This window comes from Heptranchias perlo, chromosome 1, assembly GCF_035084215.1.
Source record: "Heptranchias perlo isolate sHepPer1 chromosome 1, sHepPer1.hap1, whole genome shotgun sequence".
Taxonomy (NCBI): Eukaryota; Metazoa; Chordata; class Chondrichthyes; order Hexanchiformes; family Hexanchidae; genus Heptranchias; species Heptranchias perlo.
In genome coordinates this window covers 23,150,404-23,177,224 of record NC_090325.1, presented here as the reverse complement: position 1 = coordinate 23,177,224, position 26,821 = coordinate 23,150,404, and the positions used below count along the sequence as shown (strand labels likewise).

Below are 26,821 nucleotides of genomic sequence, written 5' to 3'. Positions count from 1 at the left end.
AGCGCATGCGCGCTGCTGCTGCTCAACCTAACTTGGAGCAACCAAACTTTCGGGGAGGAAGAAGGGATGGGAGGTTTCTTTGCAATTTTACAATAGTGGTTTGCCCTGTTTGAGGGGAATCCCCTGCAAATATTAACACACTCCAGGGGCCCCCGATCATAACGTCCAAAGATCATAGAATTTTACAGTCCCTACTGCACCTGTTCTCTGGAAGAGCTAGTCACTTAGTCCCATTACCCAACCCTTTCCGCATACCCCTTTTAAATCTTTATTTTTCAAGTATTTATCCACTTGTGTTTTATAAGCTATTACCAATTCTGCTTCACCACTGGGTTCGGGAGTGCATTCTGTGGTCACAAAGCTGGCCACAGTGTTCTAACTTGGATAGCAAGTCGGCTACAAAACTGAAAACAGACAGCAGGGGGTCAAGGATACCTACTCAGACTGGCAAAAGGTGGGAAGTAGTGTTCCACAGGGATCAGTGCTGGGATCGCTACTGTTCACAATTAACGACTTGGATTTGGGAATTCGAAGCACAAGTTCAAAATTTGTGAACGAAACCAAATTGGGGGATGTAGTTAATACAAAGGATGAATGTGTCAAAATGCAAGAGGACATTAATAAACTTGCAGAATGGGCATGTGATTGACAAATGAATTTCAATATAGGTAAGTGTGAGGTGGTGTATTTTGGTAGGAAGAATAAAGAGGTCACATACTACTTGGTTAATAAGAGTCGAAGTGGGATAGAGGAGCAAAGGTATCTAGGGATACAGATACACAAATCACTAAAAGTAGCGACACAGGTTATTAAGGCCATTAAAAAAAAGGCAAATCAAGCACTGGGGTTCATTTTTAGAAGGATAGAATTGAAAAGCAGAGAAGTATTGTTAAACTTGGTTAGACCACACTTGGAGTACTGTGAATAGTTCTGGTCTCCATATTATAGGAAGGACGAGGATGCAAACAAGATGCACAAGGATGATACCAGAACTGAGAGGATATACTTAACAGGAAAGGCCGAACAGGCTGGGGCTCTTCTCTCTAGAAAAGAGAAGGCCGAGGGATGACCTGATTGAGGCCTTTAAGATAATGAAGGGTAGACGTAGAGAAAATGTTTCCACTTGTGGGGGAGTCCAAAACTAGAGGTCATAAAATAAAATAGTCACTAATAAATCCAATGGGGAATTCAGGAGAAACTTCTTTACCCAAAGGGTGGCAAGAATGTGGAATGCACTACTACAAGGAATAGTTGATGCAAATAGCATTTATGCATTTAAGGGGAAACTAGATAAGCACATGATGGAAAAAGGAACAAAAGGGCATGCGGATAGGGTTAGATGAAGTAGGGAAGGAGGAGGCTCGTGTGGAGCATAAATGCTGGCATAGAGCAGTTGGGCCAAATGGCTTGTTTCTGTGCTGTAGTTTTGGTGTAACTTAATGTAACTAGTACAGGTTTAGCATTATCTCTTTGGCAGGGCCAGGGGTAGGTCCTTTATTTAAATATGAAGACCTCAATTGTATCTCTTCTGAGTCTACATTTCTCCAAAGTGAAATATGAATGTTATCCCCAGCCTAGAGCTGAAACTGAGTTAGCCTTACATATCAAGTGAACTATTTCTGATTATTACAGTACATATCTCATCCAAAATATTTTAACATATAATAAAATCTTTACTCAAATTCTTCTGTAAAATGTTTGGAAAACAAGAATGAGCTTAACTAAATTAAGTAGGCCCACAGATCAAGGAGGATAAAATAAACTACAACTTAGGCTTTACCGTATGGTTTACTAAGTCTCTAATCAATAAAGATGGCTAAACATCCCTCTTGTGCAGGCCGGTACTGCATTTTTGCACTTCTGATCATTACAGACCTTTTCTCAACAGTGTGGAAGATTTGTGGCCAGAACATCAAAGTTGTGATCGTGATTTTTATTAAATGTGTTGCTGTCGGTGCTCTGAAACCTGCAATATTAAGTAAGACCAACAGACTCCAGAGCATTGGGAAGTCGCTGTTGACAGGAGCATTGTTTTACTAAAAGTAACCCTTCAATATAAACTGCACAAAATTCAACATCAGATGTTACTTCTGCAACAGATGTAATGAAAAACTATTCAGAAATGTTGTTGAAACAGTACAGGTGGTAAAGATGTGAAGTTCTTCTGGAGTAACTAAGGGAAAAGCTGACATATTTTCCTTCCTTTCATCCTCTCCTGAAGGAGCTGATCCCTTTTATGGTTCTATGGGTGATGGTAGTATCCGGCTCTAGTGCCATTCTGAGTGGCAGCAGGTTTTAAAAATGTAGTTGATAATGGCAAGGCCGCATTTATTGCCCATCCTTAATTGCCCTAAGAAATTGGTAGTCAGCCTTCATATTAGCACCTGTGGGAAGAATAGAACATCTTCATCAGGGCTACTCTATATTCAGCAGGCAACAGTAACCCAATTGCAGTACTGGGACAGACAAGACAGAATGACTACATTTTCCCTTTTGAATGATTACCAAAATGCAGGAATTATTCAAAAGGTGTCGAGCAAAGGCTTCCATGATTTGATTACTACTGCGAAATCACCCCAGAGTGCTTGTTATTTTTTCTTTCAGATTTTTGTTCATTAAGAGCATCAAGAGATATGGAACAATTTGTGGACAACAGCAAATTGAGGGGTGTAGTTAATACAAAGGAAGAATGTGACAAAATACAAGAAGACATTAATAAACTTGCAGAATGGATGTGTAATTGGCAAATTAATTTCAATGTAGATAAGTGTGAGGTGGTGCATTTTGGTAGGCAGAATTAGGAGGCCATGTACTGCTTGGATAATAAGAATCTAAATGGGGTAGAGGAGCAAAGGGATCTAGGGGTACAGATATCCCTAGAAAACAGAAAGCTGAGGGGTGACCTGATAGATGTCTTTAAGATAATGAAAGGGTTTGATAGGATAGATGTAGAGAAAATGTTTCCACTTGTGGGGGAGTCCAAAACTAAAGGTTATAAATATAAAATAGTCGCTAATAAATCCAATAGGGAATTCAGGAGAAACTTCTTCATCCAAAGAGTGGTAAGAATGTGGAACGCGCTATCACAAGGAGTAGTTGAGGCAAATAGCATCTATGCATTTAACGGGAAGCTCGATAAGCACATGAGGGAGAAAGGAATAGAAGGGTATGCTGATAGGATTCGATGAAGAGGGGTTGGAGGAGGCTCGTGTGGAGCATAAATACTGGCATTGACCAGTTGGGCCGAATGACCTGTTTCTGTGGTGTAGACTTGATGTAACTTGATGTAACCGTAAAGGCAGGAAAATGGAGTTGCGGAACAGATCAGCCATGATCTAATTGAATGGTGGAAAATCCTTCAGAGGCTGAATGGCCTACTCGTCTTTCTTTGTCCCTATGTATCACACCAGGGATTTCTGAATACAGATCAGGAGTAGAAATCCAGACCAATTTCCCCTCCATGGAACGTGGATCAAATCTTAGACCTTGCTAGTCTATATGGCTCAACAATTCTCTGTGTCAAACAGCTAAGCCTTCATTTTAAAATAATGGAAGCAGAGGGGTATACAAGATCAAATCAGATAGTTATTTAAGGATCGCCAGTTTAAACGATCAGTAAGGTTCTATAATCTCAAAGTGCCTTAGAGAGGGTGCTGAAGAGATTTACTAGAATGATTCCAGGGATGAGGGACTTCAGTTATGTGGATAGACTGCAGAAGCCGGGGTTGTTTTCCTTGGAGCAGAGACAGTTGCAAGGAGAGGTATTCAAAATCACGAAGTGTCTGGACAGAGTAGGTGGAGAGAAACTGTTCCCATTGGCGGAAGGGTTAAGAACCAGAGGACATCGGTTTAAGGTGATTGGCAAAAGAACCAAAGGTGACATGAGGAATATCTTTTTTACACAGCGAGTGGTTAGAATCTGGAATGCACTGCCCGAGGGGCTGGTGGAGGCAGATTCAATCATGGCCTTCAAAAGGGAACTGGATAAGTACTTGAAAGGAAAAAAATTGCAGGGCTACAGGGAAAGGGCGGGGGAGTGGAACTAGCTGGATTGGTCTTGCATAGAGCCGACGCAGACTCGGTGGGCCGAATGGCCTCCGTCCATGCTGTAACCCTTCTATGATTCTATGCTCAAAACGCACATTCGGTCAGTCAGCATCCAAGAGACTAAAATCCTCCAATTGTTTGCATCTAATTGTTCATTAAATAATTCCAGGGTTTTGGCCTGCACTATTCTATCTGGAAGCCCATTCCACTATGTCTGTGCTATCAGACTGCTTACAACAGCCAATCTTGAATGAGCCACAATTTCCTAAACATTGGGAAAACTGAAACCATACCCTTGCCATCGATTCCATTCGCCCTCCCCGGTCACTGTCTCAGGCTGAACGAGACTGTTCTCAGCCTTGACATCCTATTCGACCCTGACATCCAAACTCATATCCTCTCCATCACATCGACCGCCTACTTCCACCTCTGTAAAGGTTTTTACCCTTCAGCCAATTTCTTATCCATACCCAAAATTTACCCGATTTTCCACCATTTTGAGCATAACCAGTTCTGCTGTGTGAAAAGTTGTCAAATGCCTTCTAGAAGTCTAGGTACAACACGTTGTAAGGCTTACCACCGTCCATTTGGGAGGCCACTTCCCCAAAGAAGTCAAGGAAGTTGGTCAGGTAAGATTTTTCTCTTCTAACTCCGTGTTGACTGCTGTTTACTAAGTTATTAATGTACACATAATCAATTCCATTATTTTATATAGATTAAAGTAAGACTGATGTATCTGTAATTGCCTATTTCTGATTTGTCCCCTTTTTTGGATATGGGCACCGTTTTGGTCTGGTTTCAATCTACTGGTACCTCCCAAGTATCCAGTCATTCCCTCATTCCCTTGGAGAAGGATAGGTCTGGCCCAAAAGTTAAAATTCTAAATTGGGGAAAGGCCAATTTTGATGGTATTAGACAGGAACTTTCAGAAGTTGACTGGGAGAGTCTGTTGGCAGGCAAAGGGACGTCTGGTAAGTGGGAGGCTTTCAAAAGTGTGTTAACCAGGGTTCAGGGTAAGCACATTCCTTATAAAGTGAAGGGCAAGGCTGGTAGAAGTAGGGAACCTTGGATGACTCGGGAGATTGAGGCCCTAGTCAAAAAGAAGGAGGAGGCATATGACATGCATAGGCAGCTGGGATCAAGTGGATCCCTTGAAGAGTATAGAGATTGCCGGAGTAGAGATAAGAGAGAAATCAGGAGGGCAAAAAGGGGACATGAGATTGCTTTGGCAGATAAGGCAAAGGAGAATCCAAAGAGCTTCTACAAATACATAAAGGGCAAAAGAGTAACGAGGGAGAGAGTAGGGCCTCTTAAGGATCAACAAGGTCATCTATGTGCGGAACCACAAGAGATGGGTGAGATCCTGAATGAATATTTCACATCGGTATTTACGGTTGAGAAAGGCATGGATGTTAGGGAACTTGGGGAAATAAATAGTGATGTCTTGAGGAGTGTACATATTACAGAGAGGGAGGTGCTGGAAGTCTTAACGCGCATCAAGGTAGATAAATCTCCGGGACCTGATGAAATGTATCCCAGGACGTTATGGGAGGTTAGGGAGGAAATTGCGGGTCCCCTAGCAGAGATATTTAAATCATCGACAGCTACAGGTGAGGTGCCTGAAGATTGGAGGGTAGCAAATGTTGTGCCTTTGTTTAAGAAGGGCGGCAGGAAAAAGCCTGGGAACTACCGACCGGTGAGCCTGACATCTGTAGTGGGTAAGTTGTTAGAGGGTATTCTGAGGGACAGGATCTACAGGCATTTGGAGAGGCAGGGACTGATTAGGAACAGTCAGCATGGTTTTGTGAGAGGAAAATCATGTCTCACGAATTTGATTGAGTTTTTTGAAGGGGTAACCAAGAAGATAGATGAGGGCTGTGCAGTAGACGTGGTCTACATGGACTTCAGCAAAGCCTTTGACAAGGTACCGCATGGTAGGTTGTTACATAAGGTTAAATCTCATGGGATCCAAGGTGAGGTAGCCAATTGGATACAAAATTGGATTGACGACAGAAGACAGAGGGTGGTTGTAGAGGGTTGTTTTTCAAACTGGATGCCTGTGTCCAGCGGTGTGCCTCAGGGATCGGTGCTGGGTCCGCTGTTATTTGTTATTTATATTAATGATTTGGATGAGAATTTAGGAGGCATGGTTAGTAAGTTTGCAGATGACACCAAGATTGGTGGCATTGTGAACAGTGAAGAAGGTTATCTAGGATTGCAACGCGATCTTGATAAATTGGGCCAGTGGGCCGATGAATGGCAGATGGAGTTTAATTTAGATAAATGTGAGGTGATGCATTTTGGTAGATCGAATCGGGCCAGGACCTACTCCGTTAATGGTAGGGCGTTGGGGAGAGTTATAGAACAAAGAGATCTAGGAGTACAGGTTCATAGCTCCTTGAAAGTGGAGTCACAGGTGGATAGGGTGGTGAAGAAGGCATTCGGCATGCTTGGTTTCATTGGTCAGAACATTGAATGCAGGAGTTGGGATGTCTTGTTGAAGTTGTACAGGGCATTGGTGAGGCCACACTTGGAGTACTGTGTACAGTTCTGGTCACCCTATTATAGACAGGATATTATTAAACTAGAAAGAGTGCAAAAAAGATTTACTAGGATGCTACCGGGACTTGATGGTTTGACTTATAGGGAGAGGTTAGACAGACTGGGACTTTTTTCCCTGGAGAGTAGGAGGTTAAGGGGTGATCTTATAGAAGTCTATAAAATAATGAGGGGCATAGATAAGGTAGATAGTCAAAATCTTTTCCCAAAGGTAGGGGAGTCTATAACGAGGGGACATAGATTTAAGGTGAGAGGGGAGAGATACAAAAGGGTCCAGAGGGGCAATTTTTTCACTCAAAGGGTGGTGAGTGTCTGGAATGAGCTGCCAGAGGCAGTAGTAGAGGCGGGTACAATTTTGTCTTTTAAAAAGCATTTGGACAGTTACATGGGTAAGATGGGTATAGAGGGATATGGGCCAAGTGCAGGCAATTGGGACTAGCTTAGTGGTATAAACTGGGCGACATGGACATGTTGGGCCGAAGGGCCTGTTTCCATGTTGTAACTTCTATGATTCTATGATTCTATGATAATGGTTGTCAATCCTTCAAAAATATCCTCCCTGGGGATTTATTGTTTTTTATCCATTTTATCCTGTCTAGGACATCCACGTTATTTATATCAACGTCATTAATTTTGCCTGAGTTAACCATTTGGGGAGGGCATGTTATTCATATCTTCCCTTGTGAATATTTGGAGGAAGTAGTTATTCAGAATGTTTACTATCTTGTACTCATGCTCTATTTCAAGCCTGTTTGCATCTTTAAAGGTTGACACCACTTCTTTGACTGACCTCTTACTATTCAAGTATTTAAAGAGCTTCTCGCTGTTAGGTTTTGTGTCTTCAGCTATGCTTTGTTTTTTTTTGAATCACATATATTGACCGTAACCATGTTTTGATTGCTTCCCCCAAGTGTGCCTTGTACATTTTCTGTACATTGTCTGGGAAATTAGTGTATTCTGGGTTGCCCTGTCTGGAAGAGTTAGTCAGGATCTTGCCCAATGTCAAAATATACAGTTCTCATCTGTACTTTTACACCCAAGAGTGGTTTCTTTGGATTGTTAAGGGAAGAAAAGAGTAGTCTATTACAATAATATGCAAACTTCGAGACTTAAAGGTGTGAAAAAGTCAGTAACTAAACAGATAATGTCATGATTCATATAACGCAATATTGTGAAAAAAATTGGACAGATTAAAAATTCAAATAAATAACAATATTCATGAATGCATTTGCACTCAATCCTAACAGTTTACAAGAGACAGTTTGTAGAGATATCCCAAAAGAGCTAATTTCAAAAGCAGTATTGGGATATTCCGTTTTCCTTTCGCCCAATTGACTTGTTCAGGATTGAAAATATTTATTTTACTATCAGTTAAGCCATTTGCTGGAAATGTGTTCAATAATAACACATTGCTTTAAAGGTAGGCTGCACATTTCCCCTCCCCTCTCTCTCTCTCCTCTAACCAGAGAGACTGACCTGGTGGCCGGATTTTGAATTACGCGAGCCGGAAGGTTTGGTCGGGCGTCACCACCGTAGATGGGACTGAGAGGTGAAATGTGAAGATGGCGGCGCTGAGGAGCGCGGTGGGTGGGTGCAGCCGAATGAGCGCGGGTCCCGGGGGCACCATCGCTCGCTGTGTCGGGCGGGGTCTGGTGGTTGTGATTTGGGCCACGGCGGAGGGCACAGCTCCTGAAGGGGAGGAGGGTGCTGAGGCCGGGGCGGTGGTTGATGGGTCACTCGGCCTGTTCAGGGTCGTGCTGTCCCTTCCCCCTCGGTGGGGCCGCCGCCGGCCGCCCTCCCGCCCCCTCTCCCCCCCCCCCCCCTCTCTCCCCCCCCCCCCCCCGCCCCCCCTCTCTCCCCCCCCCCCCCCCGCCCCCCCTCTCTCCCCCTTCACCCCCCCCTCTTCCCCCCCGCCCCCTCTCTTTCCCCCCCTCTCCCCCCCCCTCTTTCCCCCTCTCCCCCCTTCACCCCCTCTCTTCCCCCCCCCCTCTTTCCCCCTCTCCCCCCTTCACCCCCCCCCCCCGAACTTCACCCTGTGGCCTTTCCTCGTCTGTTTAACCGAGGTAGTGGAGGGGGCTGTTTTGATTGGGAGCCTGCCCTGATCCTTGACATCCAGACGTTCACTTCTTGCGGGCAATGCCTTTGCTCCAGGGGGTGGTTTGAGTCAGAGCCCACTGCGTCTTTTAAGGGAAAAGTGGATAAATGTTTGAAGCTGAGAAAGATGCAGAGGGCAGGGCAGTGGGATTGCTCTAGGAAATGGCTGGCAGCAGGCATGATCCTCTGCCTCTGTGCTGTAAATTACACTGGTTCTATAGAGGTTGGCAGAAATTGTTTTACGCAGCGGGTTGTTGGAGCATGGAATGTTTTGCCACAAACTCTGGTTCTTCCCCAGTCCAAGTTTGCTGATGCCAGTGGTAGCACCTCTACCATCGACAGAGATTAAGTGACACATCAGGGTTTGAACCTGGAACGTGCTGAACTTTAAATAATCATTACTGTTGTTTTTATTGAGACCTTGGGACCATTTTTAGTCTTTGTTATGGGTAAAGAAGTTTCTCCTGGATTCCATATTGGAAAATCAGGTGCAGACGGGGCATAACAGAGTGGTAAATGTGGTGGAAATTGGATCTGCCTAATCTGTACTTATTGATCCTGTATGATTTCCTGGTTGAAGTTGAAGCAGGTATCTGATGTTCTGTCTGGAACAGGCAAGCATATTATTAATGTGTTTGAATGGGGATGTGTTCATCCTGTATGTACCTTTCTGACATGCAAGCATGATGCCAAGTTCAACCCATGTTAAAGGAACCAGGCATCCAGGGTTGTTAGGGACTAATGGGTCAAGTGGGAGTTTGTTTAAAAGGCACAAAGTGGAAATATGTTACTTTCTGCCATTTCTGATCATTTTGGGGGGTGGGGATTGCTGGCACTTGGGCTCTCATGAGTTTTTCCAATCGGAGAGCTCTGAGCTGACTTATTTGGAAGAAGAGGAGAACCTTTGGAGGGATGCCAGCAGGTCAGGCTGTCCAAGAGGTGTTCTGTATTAGCACCCACCACCGCCTGCATCTGCAGACAGGTAAAATCACCTCACTGGTAGAAGTAGTCCTGGTGGAAGCTCCTCTTGCCAAGGGAAGCTGCAACAGCAGACCTATAATGGTATCACCAAGATATGTTGAATGCTTGACTGACTATTATGCTGGACGATCCTTCAGCATCACAGCATGTCGCGATTTACACATTACACATGAAAGAAGGAATGCCAGGGTCAAGGGCTAGTGTTGCCACATTGGCTGCATCCACCAAGATGCCACCAACCATTTCTGCAGCCATTTCCTAGAGCAATCCCACTGCCCTGCCCTCTGCATCTTTCTCTGCTTTAACGTCTGGGTCAGCGGATAGACAGGTGCAGAGCTGCAGGGCATCAGGATCAACCATGCAACAAATGGCTGGCACATTCAGTAATGGTCACCTGTGGCCTGAAATGGGACTGCACCTCTGCAGGCATGCTGTAATGCTGATCTGAGGTTGGTACTGTGGAAGAGTACAGAGGGCAGCTGCTTTTGTGAGTAGATAATGCAGCACAACCTTTGACTTGAGCAGCAATCAAGCAGGGGGTAGGTTGCTGGGCTGCTCTGTCCTTGTCTACAGACTCCTGTTTGTACCTTGAGGGTTTCCTTTAATTCTCCACATCCCTTTAAGATTCTCTTGGGCACAATTTTTTTTTCACTCTCACTACTAGTCTGCACTTGGACATGTGAAAAATTATACAAATAAACTTATGCTGGAAAATTGGCAAAGCTTTAAGTTTAGAAGAGAGTGAAAAGACAATTTAGCTGTAACAACTTTACATATGAATGTATGGAATGAACTGTTGAGGGAGGCAGTCAGGGCTGATTATATCAGTGAATTCAAGAGGCAGTTGGAGCCAGGTAGACTAAATGGTCTTTTATGGGCTGAATGTTCCTATTAATACCTGACCATTCTGGCAGGATATGCACCAGTGTTTAACCATTCTTACCTGACTTACACCTGTAGATGAAAATTTTAATTTAAAAATTAAGTAAACTGTTGTAATTTTTTTTTTAAATTAAAAATGTTTTTTATATATTGTAAGGAACATTGAGGTATTTCCGTCCTTTGGCCCAGAAAAACGCTTCAAGAGGCTCCTCTGTTATACAGTTGGTGTCCAGATTTACCGCCCTCAACCTCCGACATGTTCAATCTCCAACTGCATCCACAGTGACCAAGCTGGGATCACCTTTGGCGAGCAACTTTATTTGTGCACATAATAAACTCTCTGCTCTCAAGAGGTGAGTTTGAAAATAGAAATTTAACAGTCAAGGAAGTAAGTTGCATTTTGCTGTAGCTTAATAGTTCAGATCGGCGATTCTCCACTGTGACTTAAAATTCCAAGCCTATCACATTAATTTGTGTCTTTTGTGTGTATATTTAGATGCATGCTGTTCCTTACTAATGGTAACAGAGACACAAACCTGTTAATCTTTTATTAACGCATCTAACTACTTTCTTCTTCAGCTTATTGTATTTTTCTTTGTTCTTGTATTCAGTTTAGAGACTACCTTTCTTCCCAGCCCACCCATTTACTTTATTTGTGGTGTCCTTCCTGCCCCAAAATTTCTGTTGATTGTCCTATTGTTCCAGCCAAAATGGCTATGTCTTAATTTAGGGAGTAGCATTCATACAGGCTACTCAGGATACAGGAAAGGAAACAGGTTATTTGCCCGTCCTCTTGATCGGGAATTATTGCACTGCTTGAAGGGATCTAAATAGGAGGGAAATTAAAATATAAAATAATAAAGAAAGGGAGATAGTGAAAAATGCTTGTTTACCCAAAGTGTGTTTTATCGCTGCTTCACGCACCGAGCTGTTCCTAGACTACTGCTGTTCTGTACTTAGGAAGTAGGCTGTACACAAGTGGATGTACATAAAGAACTTGCATTTATATAGCGGTTTTCATAACCTCAGCATGTCCCAAAGCGCTTTACAGCCAATGAAGTACTTTTAAAGTGTAGTCACTTATGTAGGAAACACAGCAGCCAATTTGTGCACAGCAAGGTCCCACAAACAGAATTGAGATAATGACATTGGTTGGGGGATTAATATTGAACAGGACACTGGAGAACACCCCTGCTCCTCTTTGGAATAATGCCATGGGATCTTTTACATCCACCTGAGAGGGCAGAAGGGCCTCGGTTTAACATCTCATTCGAAAGACAGTGCAGCACTCTGTTAATACAGCACTGGTGAGTCAGTCTGGATTACAAGCTTAAGTCTCTGCAGCTTATGCTGCAGCTATACAAAACCCTGGTTAGACTGCACCTGGAGTACTGTGAGCAGTTCTGGGCACCGCACCTTCAGAAGGACATATTGACCTTGGAGGGAGTGCAGCGTAGGTTTACTAGAATGATACCCGGACTTCAAGGGTTAAGTTACGAGGAGAGATTACACAAATTGGGGTTGTATTCTCTAGAGTTTAGAAGGTTAAAGGGCGATCTGATCGAAGTTTATAAGATATTAAGGGGAACAGATAGGGTGGATAGAGAGAAACTATTTCCGCTGGTTGGGGATTCTAGGAGTAGGGGGCACAGTCTAAAAATTAGAGCCAGACCTTTCAGGAGCGAGATTAGAAAACATTTCTACACACAAAGGGTGGTAGAAGTTTGGAACTCTCTTCCGCAAACGGCAATTGATACTAGCTCAATTGCTAAATTTAAATGTGAGATAGATAGCTTTTTGGCAACCAAAGGTATTAAGGGATATGGGCCAAAGGCGGGTATATGGAGTTAGATCACAGATCAGCCATGATCTGATCAAATGGCGGAGCAGGCATGAGGGGCTGAATGGCCTACTCCTGTTCCTATGTTCCTCTGGAGTGGGACTTGAATCCACCACCTTCTGACTCAAGCCAGAGTGCTACCACTGAGCCAAGGCTACATGAACTAGAAGTGTCAAATGTGACCAGACCGTGGTAAATCAGTCCAATTTAGATTTGTAGTTGGGTTTTAGGCTACTCTTCATTCATGGTGCACTCATCATGGCAGAATTTAGTCACTGCAGCTAAGTCTGATTTTCTTTGATCATAATGGGGATTATGTTTTTTCACATGCAGTATTTTCTTAAGCTTTTTTTATTGGAAATGAATTTATTTATCTTAGTAATGGAACTGGATTAGTGACTTCAGAGGGTGCATAAAGACTCAAATAAAGTGCCGTTTACATGCTGGCAGATTAGGCAAATTATATATAATTATTTTTGAAAAGTAAATGTTTCAGTTTGTGATGGTCACATATCTGGATTTTTGGACCATTTTTCCGCAGAAAGGATGTGGGAAAAAGTTAATTTGTATATATTGTGTTTCTAAGAATAGTGTATTTGCAAATACTAATTTTTTTTAAAAAGGCACTGAGCTGATGGGTGGTTTAATAAGCTAATGGAAGTTACTTGCCCCAAAGACTAAACAATGAGCAGTTTGTTGGTTTGTCTCAGTAATCAATTAAAACCTCACACCCATTGTGTTGGGGAGCATCTGGTCCCAGACGCTTGACCAGCTGTGTCTAGTAGGCCTTCCTTTTTGGCTGTGAACAGAGAGACATTTAAAAAAAACAAAGCTTGTGAGGTCAGTTTAAAAAAAAAACACAAAGTTGGTTGGAGAAGCTTCTGGCAGGCTGAGAAGGAGAACATACAAGTGTACTTAGTAGTTATTCTGCTTATGTCAAGTAAGACAACCCACTGATGTGGGGAAGTGGAACTTTTCTTTGTATTATTACACAGACAAGTTATACTGTTTGAACTAAGTGAATCTGATCGGAACTGTGGCTCTCTATGTTCACCCGCTGTAAAATAGAGCAGCTTAATGATTCCTATCTGGCTTTGTCTCACCAAGTGTTTCCTTGGTCTGCCTTTGCAAAGATTGAAGAAGCACAAGTGCAAAAGACACTCAGGTGACAGGGGGATACTGTTGTTACACCCTGAGTTACACTATTGTGTAAGTAGATATTGGGCAGTGTGAGTCAACTCCGCAACATATGGGATCTGCTTACGGTAGCAACTGACACCACTGAACCCAAGAAGTTATCTTAGGCAAAACCTTAAACCTGTAACAATGACTTAAATCAGTACCTCTGCCATTATCTTATCAATCCAAACGGCGCATAAAAAGATTCTTCAACACTGCAACAGGATTATTAGTATTTGTATCAAACATTAACCGCACACCTATTGGTTTTCATCTACTTATGTGTCTTAAGAACTATACTATTTCCATTATACTGTTTGCACGTGGTTAATAAAATATATCAATTTTGGGGATAGAAGGGAAAGCCATGAATGCCAGAAATTTGGAAAAAATGGAAATGCACAGCAGATCAATAAGCATCTGTAAGAGGAGGAGCTGCTGATTGACCCGCTATGCATTATCATCGTCGCCTGCTTTTACCCTGTTTTTAAAACCTCACCATTTCCAGGCAGTTATTTCTGGGCCCGATATCCACTCTAGTGTGCTCCTGGTAGCAGAGTTGAGGTTAGAAACTAAGGAAATCACAGATCGGTCTTTCTGTGCTGCTGTTCACCATCCATTTGGTTGGGTCAATTTGTTCACGTTTCTATTTGCAATAGGGTCCCCATGTTGAAGTCCAGAGAGCCAACAAATAGTTGAGGCTTTAATATATCAAGATTTTTACTGTTGGCTTGTTCCTCACTCTTAGATTTTCCAGGTGGTCTATTGTACGCTCAACCTGCCGTATATACCTGTACAGTGTTCCTAAATCTGGTCCAGCTTAGCCAGTATAAATGCTGTGGTAGCCATGTCAAGGCTTTAATATATCAAAACCCCATTGTAGTTTTATTTCCTTTTTCTACCTTTGCTACACTTGCTTACTTGAAAGGTCTGATACTAAAATCATTTTTTTTTAAAGGATGATTTCCTGAAATTGTAAATGGGATTCTGATATTGGGTGGGGGAAAAAAAGGTAAAAATATCTGTGGCCAAAATTACTGACCAGAGAAGCTTGATACATCTAATATATAAAGAATGATGAAATGCGATAAATTTTGTATTGATGTGGATATTATTTCTCTCGTGCATAGTGTGACTCCTCACGCTCCCAGTTTTCAACAGCCAGTGAGAGCTCTCACTTACTGCAGTCTGCGTAAGGGAAAACGGAAGTCAGTGAAATCTGTTGTCAAAAGATTCCTACGGCTACACTGTGGTCTCTGGGTGCGAAGAAAGGTACGTGTTTCCAACATTGTGCGTTGAAAGGGATATAATAAGAAAAAAACATATCGCATAATGTAGGAATGTAGCAATATCTAGGAGGCTTTTTAGGGCAGGGAGAGGTGTAGGAAACTGAAATGGTTTTGGAAGAGAATCCCAAAGGGATGAAAGTTCAGTCTCCAGATGGTGGAGCAAGGAACAAGCACTAATCCATGATCAGAGGAGCAGAGGGTGTGAACGGACCTAGAACTGGCAGAGATTCCCAAATAGGATGGGGCAAGGCTATGGAGGGATTTGAAGATGAGAATCTGAAGTCAGTTCAGTGGCTCACAGGAAGCAAGGATAGGGGCGATATGTGCAGAACTTTTTCCAGGAGAGGATTTGGGATTTGTTTTAATTCCCCTTGCAGTATAACTAGATTTGTTTTAAATTTCCCTCGCAGTACAGCCCAGGTTTGTTTGCTTTTTGTCCACCCAGTTCTGGAACTACACTCAAATAGTTTACATTACTACCTACAAGAAATCATTTTTGTTTCCTAGTTTGTGAAATGCCCACTGTAAACTATTCAACCATTCAGTTTAATAAATATAGAATAAGATCATAAGGAAAATATGGAATGAGAAAGGGCCATTCTTGTAGTTTTGTACTGTCATGGACTCTCTCAGTTTATCATAAAGAAACGATTGAGAAATTTCTTAGTTTTCTGAAGGAAACATTACAGTCCAGTTTACTTCAAGTAAAGCAGCAGCTTTTTGCAAGTGGTACTCCCAAGGCCTCAGGTATCTGTGTCCAGATTATCCATGCTGATACTTGTGTCTGTAACGTGCCCAGAAAAAAAATTACTATGCAAGCTTGTGGTTAATAAACAAACTAGTTTGTTAATGTCCAGGGTACATGACATTTAGAAAAGACAGGCAGAATGGAAGAGGAGGGCGTGTAGCCCTAATAATAAAGGATGACATAAGGACAGTGGTGAGAAAGGATCTTGGCTCGGAAGATCAGGAAGTAGAATCAGTATGGGTGGAAATTAGAAATAACAAGGGGCAGAAAACACTGGTGGGACTAGTTTATAGGCCCCCTAATAGTAGCGCTACCGTTTGGACAGAGTATTAATCATGAAATAATGGAAGCTTGTAACAAAGGAAATGCAGTCATCTTGGGGGACTTTAATCTGCATATAGACTGGGCAAATCAAATTGGCAAAGGTAGTTTGGAATACGAGTTCATGGAATGTATTTGAGATGTTTTCCTAGAGCAATACGTCATGGACCCAACCAGCGGACGGGCTATTTTAGATCTTGTATTATGTAATGAGATAGTTAATTAGTAATCTCACAGTAAAAGAACCTCTGGGGAAGAGCGATCATAATATGATAGAATTTCACATTGAGTTTGAAAGTAACGTACTTAAGTCAGAAACTGGAGTCTTAAACTTAAATACAGCCAATTACATAGGTATGAGGAGCAAGTTGTCAAAGGTAGATTGGGAAATTGAATTAAAGGGTTTGACAGTTGAAAAGCAATGGTAAACATTTCAACAAATATTTCAATATTCTCAACAAATATGCATTCCATTGAGAAATAAAAACTCCACGGGAAAAGTGATCCACTTGTGGCTAACTAAAGAAGTTAAGGAGAGTATTAGATTGAAAGAAGAGGCCTATAATGTTGCCAAGAGGAGTAATTAGCCTGGGGATTGGGAGAGTTTTAGAAACCAACAAAGGACAACCAAAGAATTGGTCAAAAGGGAGAAAATAGAATATGAAAGTAAACTAGCAAGAAATATAAAAACGGATTGTAAGAGCTTCTACAAGTATGTAAAAAGGAAGAGAGTAGCAAAAGTAAACATTGGTCCCTTAGAGGCTGAGACAGGAGAAATTATAATGGGGAATCAGGAAATGGCAGATGCGTTAAACAAATATTTTGTATCTGTCTTCACAGTAGAAGACACAAAGTATACCAAAAATAGTGGGGAACCAAGGGATAAATGAGAGTGAGGAACTTAAAACAATTAATATCACCTAGAGAAAAAGTACTGAACAAACTAATGGGACTAAAACCTTGGACCTGATGACCTACATCCTAGGGTTCTAAAAGAGATGGCTGCAAGATAGCGGATGCATTGGTTGTGATCTACCAAAATTCTCTAGATTCTGGAAAGGTCCCAGTGGACTGGAAGGTAGCAAATGTTACCCCGCTATTCAAGGGGGTGGGGGGGGGGGGGGGGGGAGAAGAGAGAGAAAACAGGGAACTACAGGCTGGTTAGCCTGACATCAGTCCTCGGGACATGCTGGAATCCATTATTAAGGAAGTGGTAACAGGGCACTTAGAAAATCAGTAAATGATAAGGCAGAGTCAACATGGTTTTATGAAAGGCACATCGTGTTTGACAAATTTATCAGAGTTTTTTTGAGGATGTAATTAGCAAGGTAGATAAAGTGGAACCAGTGGATGTAGTAGACTTGGATTGTCAAAAGGCATTTGATACGTTGCCGCATAAAAGGTCCTTACACAAGGTAAGGGCTTATGGGGTTGGGGGTAATATATTAGCATGGATAGAGGATTGATTAACAGACAGACAGAAAACAGAGAGTATGGATAAATGGGTCATTCTTGGGTTGGCAGGCTGTAACTAGTGGGTTGCCACAAGGATCAGTGCTTGGGTCTCAGCTATTTATAATCTATATTAATGACTTAGATGAAGGGACTGAGTGTAATGGGCTCGATGTTACCAGGGCTGCTGGTTCGCGGCGGGGGGGCTATTGGGCGCGTGGGTAACACACCCGGTGAAATTAGTCTGCCCCCCCCCCGCGCGATCGCAGCCTAATTGGATCCACTTACCTGTTCTTCTGGGTTCCCCAATGCTGATCTGCGCGTCGGGCGGGCTGCGCATGCGCAGTAAGCTCTGTCAGTTGGAGGAGCTCTATTTAAAGGGGCAGTCCTCCACTGACTAAATAGGAAAAATTACAGCATGGAGCAGCCCAGGGGGAAGGCTGCTCCCAGTTTAATGATGCCTCACTCCAGGTATCATTAGATGGGGTGAGGGGGAGGACAGAGATCTTCCCCCCGGCGGGTGGGAGGAAGCGGCCTGCCTCTGCCACCAGGAGGCACTCCAATGACCTAAGTAGTTCAGCCAAAGTGAGTACACTTACTCATTCCCCTACACTCCATCTGCCACATCACCGCCCCCACCCCACATCTCCTTCTGCACTGCCAACACTACTCTGTCACATCACCCCTCATACCCACTCAAAGCTCATCCTCATCTTACCTGCACTTACTCACCTCGCCAGTACTCATCCCGCCACTACCACTCAACCCAATCCTCATACAATCTCATGGCTCTATCTCATACTCACCCTCTCGTGCATCTCTTTCACAGTCAGCCTCACTCAACCTGCCACTACCTGTGCTGCAGCCACAGGGCATGCATCACATATGTGCAGTAGGCAGCGTATGGCAAACGTGTCGTGAGCATGAAGGGGATGCACAAGGGTGATTGAGGGCTTGTCATGGTTTTTACTTATATTTAATTTCTGACCAACTCACATTACATATATTGGCACCACTACTGCCATGTCTTTGCGAATCTTGTCTGGTTTGTGCAATAATGCCCTTTCCTGAGGATCACAATGAAGACCCACAACTGATGACACCCATTGTGTCACTGCAGAGTGGTGTAGGTGTATTTGCAGGGCTCTTTTGTGCAGACGTCGGCAATGTCCCTGGTGGCACCCTGGAAGGATGCGGAGGAGAAGTTGTTGAGGGCAGTGGTGACTTTGACAGCGACAGGTAAGAAGATGCTGCTCGGGCCAGCCGGGAGCAGCTCAGCATGAAGGAGGCTGCAGATGTCCACGACTACATGTCGAGTGACTCTGAGCCTCCGTGTGCACTGCTGCTCAGAGAGGTCCAGGAAGCTGAGCCTCGGTCTGTGGACCCTGTGGCGAGGGTAGTGCCCTCTGCGACGCATCTCTCTCTGCGGTTGCCCTCCCTCCTGCTGTGCAGGTGGATGTGTCACAGCACTGTGTTGTGGAGCTCCACGTGTCAGAGGTGGACGGCGAGGCCGGCGAGGCTGGTGATGCTGTTCGCCCTCCGAGGAGGTCATGACGGCAGCTACGGCGGTCCCCATCCGGAAGATGTACATCTGAGGGGGTCCGCAAGGTAGGTACATGTCTCTGGACCCCGGGGTAAGTGTGCAAGTTGGTGACTTTGATTGTCAGGAGGAGGGTGGTGGAGGCCAAACTTTGTCCAAAGTGACAGAGTGGCCTCCTGCAATGGTTGAGGGTCTCCCCCCCCCACACCTGTCAAATGGACCTTTGCAGCTGCCACAGGCTGGCAGCTGCACCACGTTCATTTCAACTGGGAGTATTTCCCCCAGTATGGGAAACAGTCCCAGTTGTTTGTAAAATCCCACCCCTCCTCACATATCCCTTAATCAGGTCTGTTAATGATCTGAAATACCTAGATAAATATTGTCAAGTGGCATCCCGCTGGCTTTAATTGCCTGCGGGGGCTGCGCGCGCACGCCGGCGTGTCTGTGGGGAACCCGGAAGTGGGCGGGTTGGAGCCGGGCTCCGGACCCGCTCCGGGATTCCCTGATTTTTGGAGTCCCCCTCGCCAGGAACGCACCCAATAGCGGGTGCTAAAATGAAGCCCAATGTATCCAAGTTTGCTGACGATACAAAGCTAGGTGGGAAAGTAAGCTGTGAGGAGGATACAGAGTCTGCAAAGGGATATAGACAGATTAAGTGAGTGGGCAAGAAGGTGGCAGATGGAGTATAATGTGGGGAAATGTGAGATCATTCACTTTGGTAGGAAGAATAGAAAAAACAGAATTTTTTTTAAATGGTGAGAAGCTATTAAATGTTGGTGTTCAGAGAGACTTGGGTGTCCTTGTACACGAAACACAAAGTCAGTATGCAGGTACAGCAAGCAATTAGGAAAGCCAATGGCACGTTGGCCTTTATTGCAAGGGGGTTGGAGTACAAGAGTAAGGAAGTCTTACACCAATTGTACAGGGCTTTAGTGAGACCTCACCTGGAGTACTGCGTATAGTTTTGGTCTCCATATCTGAGGAAGAATATACTTGCCTTGGAGGCGGTGAAACGACGGTTCACTAGATTAATTCCTGGGATGAGAGAGTTGTCCTACGAAAAGAGGTTGAGTAGAATGGGCCTATATTCTCTGGAGTTCAGAAGAATGAGAGGTGATCTCATTGAAACATATAAAATTATGAGGGGACTTGACAGAGTAGATGGTGAGAGGTTGTTTCCGCTGGCTAGAGAGTAGAACTCTGGGGCATAGTCTCAGGATAAGGGGTCGGCCGTTCAAGACTGAGATGAGGAGAAATTTCTTCACGCAGAGGGTTGTGAATCTTTGGAATTTTCTACCCCCGAGGGCTGTGGATGCTGAGTCATAGAATATATTCAAGGCTGAGATCGATAAATTTTTGGACTCTAAGGTAATCAAGGGATATGGGGATCGGGCGGGAAAGTGGAGTTGAGGTCGAAGATCAGCCATGATCTTATTGAATGGTGGAGCGGGTGTATGGCCCACTCCTGCTATTTCTTGTGTTCTTTTGTCCTTCAAGGAAGGGAACTTGCCACCTCTGTGGTCCTGCCTATATGTGATTCTAGTCCACGTTATGTGGTTGATTCTTAATGCCACTGAAGAAAATAGGAGCAGGAGTAGGCCATTCGGCCTTTCGAGCCTGCTCTGCCATTCAATATGATCATGGCTGATCCTCTATCTCAATACCATATTCCCGCTCTCTCGCCCCATACCACTTGATGCCTTTTGTGTGTAGAAATCTATCTAGCTCCTTCAACATATTCAGTGACTTGGCCTCTGTGGTAGAGAATTCCACAGGTTCACCACCCTCTGAATAAAGAAATTTCTCCTCATCTCAGTCCTAAATGTCCTACCCCGTACCCTGAGACTGTGACTCCTCGTTCTGGACCCCGTCAGCCAGGGGAAACATCCTCCCTGCATCCACTCTGTCTAGCCCTGTCAGAATTTTATATGTTTCAATGAGATCCCCTCTCATTCTTCTAAACTCGAGTGAATACAGGCCGAGTCGACCCAATCTCTCCTCATACGACAGTCCTGCCATCCCAGGAATCAGTCTGGTGAACTTTCGCTGCACTCCCTCTATGGCAAGTATATTCTTTCTTAGATAAGGAGTATATCCTTTCTTGGGTAATTGCCAGTGTTGGCTACATCCTGAGAATAAATAATTTTTTTAAAACTCAAAATTGTAATTCAAATAGAATGTACCATTAAGAAGTGCAAGGCAATACTTTTTTTTAAAAAAGAAAATATAATTAGAAAATTGGAAGTGTATTAATTAGTGAGTCAAAGGACAGGTCTAGGTGTAGATACTGATCAAACATCATGTCAACGTGAGACAGTAGTTGCAAAGACAAAATTGTAGTGTATAAGTAAATCATGTGGAAGTATGTGATACTAATATTCTGTAATCATTTTCTAATCCTATTTCCTCTAATAATCAGTTTTTTTCCCCCCATTAGTTGCACTGAAAGGGACTAAAGATGAACTCTTTTCACTCAAATCTACTTGCCAATGAAAGTGGCAAATTTTCTCCTTTCTCAGCCGTCATTATTAGAAATTGTGAGGTTATGCACTTTGGCAGGAAAATTCAGAGAGCAAGTTATTATCTTAATGGCAAGAAACTGGAAAGTACTGCAGTACAAAGGGATCTGGGGGTCCTAGTGCAAGAAAATCAAAAAGTTGGTATGCAGGTGCAGCAGGTGATCAAGAAGGCCAACGGAATGTTGGCGTTTATTGCTAGGGGGATAGAATATAAAAACAGGGAGGTATTGCTGCAGTTATATAAGGTATTGGTGAGACCGCACCTGGAATACTGCATACAGTTTTGGTGTCCATACTTAAGAAAAGACATACTTGCTCTCGAGGCAGTACAAAGAAGGTTCACTCGGTTAATCCCGGGGATGAGGGGGCGGACATATGAGGAGAGGTTGAGTAGATTGGGACTCTACTCATTGGAGTTCAGAAGAATGAGAGGCGATCTTATTGAAACATATAAGATTGTGAAGGGGCTTGATCGGGTGGATGCGGTAAGGATGTTCCCAAGGATGGGTGAAACTAGAACTAGGGGGCATAATCTTAGACTAAGGGGCTGCTCTTTCAAAACTGAGATGAGGAGAAACTTCTTCACTCAGAGGGTAGTAGGTCTGTGGAATTTGCTGCCCCAGGAAGCTGTGGAAGCTACATCATTGAATAAATTTAAAACAGAAATAGACAGTTTCCTAGAAGTAGAGGGAATTAGGGGTTACGGGGAGCGGGCAGGAAATTGGACATGAATTTAGATTTGAGGTTGGGATCAGATCAGCCATGATCTTATTGAATGGCAGAGCAGGCTCGAGGGGCCGATTGGCCTACTGCTCCTATTTCTTATGTTCTTATTAGTTGAGAATGAACAGACAGCCCTATCAGGTTTTGAACCTGGAATGAATACGAGTCGTGCTGCTCAGATCCTCAACAATGCTTCCCTTTGTTTCAGGCGGGTTACAAGAAAAAACTTTGGAAGAAAAGGGCTGCCAGAAAACGTCGACTCCGACAGCATGTCTTCTGCAACAGGACCCAAAGCATACTGCTGGACAAAATGACCACTGACTTCTGGAAAAGGCGGAACTGGTATGTGAATGATCCATATCAGATGTACCATGATCGAACAAACCTGAAGGTTTGAAGATTTGTGATAGTTCTGGCAAAATCTGCAGTTGTTCACTGCATTAATCCAGGAACGGAAGAAGCACCTATTGTGAACAACATGTTAGGAGCGTAATGTTGATCAACTTCATTCAGAATCACTGACTTTGTATTCCGCAGTGAACGTTGGAAAGCTGGGAGACTTAGTCCTTTGTCTGTAATATTTCTTGTAAAGCATGTCTATTCTTCAATGCTCCATAATAAAACTTCCAAACCATGTAACCTCTTTAAGAGTAATGAAGTTGTATTTTTATTATTTTGTATCTTTTTTTAAAAAGCACTTTTCAGACTCATTATATCGTGCGCCATTTCCTGGCAAAGGTGGCAGATGATTTGGTCTGAGGCCTTGGCACTCCTGATCTGGCTGTTTAGTAGTACAGAAAGAGGGGCCTAAAATCCGTGGCCGTTCTGGCACACTTCCACCGTAACTCTAGTGGAAGGACTGCAATTTAAGCTGGGATCCAGAGGCCGGGTCCCAGCTTTACAACAAAAACTCTCATTCACATGGCGCCTTTAATGTAATGCCTTCCTTCGCCCCACCATAGGCGGCTGTGCCTCCAGCTGTCTAGGCCCTAAGCTCTGGAATTCCCTCACTAAACTTCTCCGCCTCTCTAGCTCTCCTCCATTAAGACCCTCCTTAAAACCTACCTCTTTGACCAAGCTTTTGGTCACCTGTCTTAATATCTCCTTATGTGGCTCGGTGTCAAATTTTGTTTGATAATTGCTCCTGTGAAGCGCCTTGGGACGTTTGATTACGTTAAAGGCGCTGTATAAATTCAAGTTGTTCTTGTTGGTTTCTAGGAAATATGAAGAGCAGCCTGGTGACAACTTCCTCCTTTAACTTCTTCCCCTCCCATCAGGAAGTATCTTGCCTCTATTTAGTGCCTCTACACTGTGATAGGCCTTGAAATGGCCAGCCTAGGCAGTGTGTGAACACTCATCCCACCAGTCTACTCAGTGGTGCATGTGGTCATCTAATACATTGCCCCACTGCCCTTTAAAAGCCAGCTGCTGTGCAACGTGTTTTGTATGTGTGTCCAAAACATGAAACTCAAGCCATTCCCATTATAATCTTTCAATCTTTTATTACAATGGCAAGAGTTCTGTGACAAATGTATGTATAAGACAACAATCCTGTAATTCATGCAGCACTCTGTGAATGCAACCAGTGTAACAGCAACAACAAATTCTCTATATACAGTTAACTGTTGTCAGGGAACACAATTGTGAATGAATACAACTGTAAAGTGCTCTGGCCTGCCAGATCTGCAGTTATTTGCTGTAACTTTAAGGAAATGAAAAGATTCTTGCACATAAGGAGGAACAAAAAAACAATAACAGTAGAACTTAAGACAATCCTCATTAGGTCTATCGTTTGTTAAAGGTTTTAAAACCAGTGCATCTTGCAAACAAATCGCTTAAATATATGCTGATGAAACCTCACAGAAAAGTACAAGTACATATTTCAACATGTACACCATTCTTGTACAGTTGCACAAAGTGATGTATAGCACAGTCTGCATTACAGTTAAGTCAATATAATTGTTACAAAAACATGAAATTCATTTTTACATTCGCATTCATTGTGTCTATACGTGAACAAGCTAGCACAGTGATTTAGTACTCGGAGATAAGGCAGCACACGTCCACACTTTTGCCCACTACTGCAGTGTAAGATAAAATGAGTTAATAGTCATGTGCTATACACTTAACACCAGTGTATGGTTTCTAGCCTATCTACCTCTTTTGATTTTTTTTGTGTCCAGCCTGTCACATGAAGAATGTCTGAGACTATAATCACATTAGCACTCAAAGAGACGGTATCCCTCGTAAACCTCATTGGAGTTGCTGTTTCAAAATGTTTCAAATGATTGGAGATAAATCGTACATGATAGTTACAACCATATAACTCGTGTTTATACAGTAAACTGGGTGAAATGAATCTTGAAGGGTCGCCAGAAAGTTGGCAGTGTACCTCATAGAATCTTACAGCACAGAAGGAGGCTATTCGGCCTATCGTGCCTGTGCTGGCTCTTTGAAAGAGCTATCCGATTAGTCCCACTCCCCTGCTCTTTCCCAATAGCCTTACGAATTTTTCCTTTTCAACTTTATATCCAATTCCGTTTTGAACGTTACAACTGAATCTGCTTCCAGCACCCTTTCAGGTAGTGCATTCCAGATCATTATCTGTAGTAAGATTCAAGCTTATCTATATATATAAAAAAAATGTTTTGAGGAAAATAATTCAGCTCAATACAATGAAAGTGCTGATGTTTTGGATTTTGTCACAACAACTTGCATTTATTTAGTGTCTTTAATGTAGGGAAGAATATCCCAAGGCGCTTCACAGACGTGTAAGGGGAAAAATTGGCCGCTGCTCCAAAAGAGATTTTAGGAGGGGTGACCAAAGGATTGGTCAAGGAGATAGTTTTTAAAAAGGGTGTTGAGAAGTGAAGAGGCAGAGGGGTTTAGGGAGGGAACTCCAGAGCATGAGGTGTAGGTGGCTGAAGGCACAGACACCAATTTGTAGGGCGAAGGGAGTGGGGGGATGCACAAAAGGCTGGAGTCAGAGGAATGGAGAGTCTGGAGGAGGTTTCAGAGATAGGGAGGGGTAAGGCTATGGTGGGATTTGAACACAATGTGAATTTTAAATTAAATTATGATTTCCAAGAACCTATTCAATCCTTGATGAACCAACAAAAATCAACAAACCTTTAAAATCTTTTTTACACCCTGTCTGTTTTGAAACAGTATTTATTTACAGCTGGCCTTTAATACCAGACAAATCCTCCAGACACTTCAAAGGATTCACACAGCAGACTGTAAATTGCACAGTTATGTCTGATTTTGCTAATAGCAACTTGCAATCTGAAGCACAAAATCTTTTATACAGTTGAAAAAAAATCTAATCAGAATAATGAGGAAACCTGGCCCATTTCCTGTTTGAATACAAAATAGATGTTGATAAGGAAGGATTTGGCCTCATTCATCCAGAAAAAAACCTTTTGTCCCTTCCACCACATCAGCTATTTCTTAAATTATTCCAGGGCTTCTGTCTTCACTACTTTATTTTGAAGTCCATTCTATATGTTGAGCACACTTTGTGAAACAAACTTCCTGACATCTAGTCCTAACATTCAGTTTGAATCTGTGCCCCCTCGTACTCTTTAGCCTGGCATACTGGTCTGGACCTTTTATGTATTGTTTACTATCTTGTAAACCTCTATGAGGCAGCTGTGCACTAACACAAGCCCCCGCTGAAGACTGCCTTAGCATTTTGCACCTCATCAATGAGTTCAGTATTTTGTTTTCAAAAACTGCAATTTTATTTCATGTACTATATAGGTACGTAGCTTGGTGGTTATGTTACTGGACTAGTAATCCAGAGAGTGTGAGTTCAAATCCTATCCTGGCAGTTTGAGAATTTCAATTTGGTTTAATAAGAATCTGGTATCAGTAAAAGCTGTTGAATTGTCGTAAAAACCTAAGTGGTTCAGTAATATCCTGTAGGGGAGCAAACCTGCCGTCTTTACCTGGTCTGGCCCATATGTGATTCCAGTCCCACACAAACATGGTTGACTCTTAACCGCCTTCTGAAGTGGCCTAGCAAGTCACTCAGGTGGCCCACCACCACTTTCTCAAGGGTGACAAAGGATGGGCAATAAATGCCGGGCTTGCCAGCAATGCCCACATCCTGAGACGAATAATAATAATTAAAAAGGGTCTGAAACGATGGATTTGTCATAGCCTGGCTCGGTCACATTAGTCCATTCTCGTCTAATGTGGGACACAATCCTATTATTTTTCCTGTGCCAAGGACAGTCCAGCTCATTCAAACTAATGTCCATCGGCAATCAGTAACAAGGAGATCTGCAGCTGCTCCCGGGTTTGTCCAGATATATATAAAAGGGCGTTCCTTCACAAAACTAAAGTTATTCAGATTCAGTTTAACAATGTGTTTAAAATAAATTGTCACAGTGAGAGATCAAGACCAAACCAAATCATGACCTCAACAATGAAAGGCTTAAGTTCCTGCTAGAATTCACTGCATGACCACCAGTGGGTCTGATGCTTTATGGTCCAGTGCAGGCCTCTGTTCAACACATATGCTCAGCCCCGAAAAAGTTATTTCTTCAGGAGTTGATCCCCAGCAAGAAGCACCCACAATCTCCATTGGGGTCTAAATTTAATATTGTTGCTCCCGTTTTATGGGCCCAAAAGGGGAGCAAC

The 26,821-nt window shown here is 43.2% G+C and overlaps 1 protein-coding gene across 3 annotated transcripts; it reads left to right on the top strand.

The window, feature by feature from the left end:
* Positions 1 to 8,083: 8,083 nt before the first annotated feature.
* mrpl35 (mitochondrial ribosomal protein L35) lies at positions 8,084 to 22,817 on the top strand. Of its 3 annotated transcripts, none has more exons than XM_067982319.1 (4): positions 8,084 to 8,155; positions 10,721 to 10,916; positions 14,713 to 14,854; positions 22,383 to 22,817. In XM_067982319.1, the coding sequence occupies exons 1-4, from the start codon at positions 8,143 to 8,145 to the stop codon at positions 22,569 to 22,571; spliced, it is 540 nt and encodes a 179-aa protein (XP_067838420.1). In that variant the 5' UTR covers positions 8,084 to 8,142; the 3' UTR covers positions 22,572 to 22,817. The 3 variants fall into 3 exon arrangements, with proteins under 3 accessions (XP_067838420.1, XP_067838414.1, XP_067838409.1); XM_067982313.1 differs by having other exon boundaries at positions 8,096 to 8,193; XM_067982308.1 differs by lacking the exon at positions 8,084 to 8,155 and adding an exon at positions 8,850 to 9,682.
* Positions 22,818 to 26,821: the final 4,004 nt, after the last annotated feature.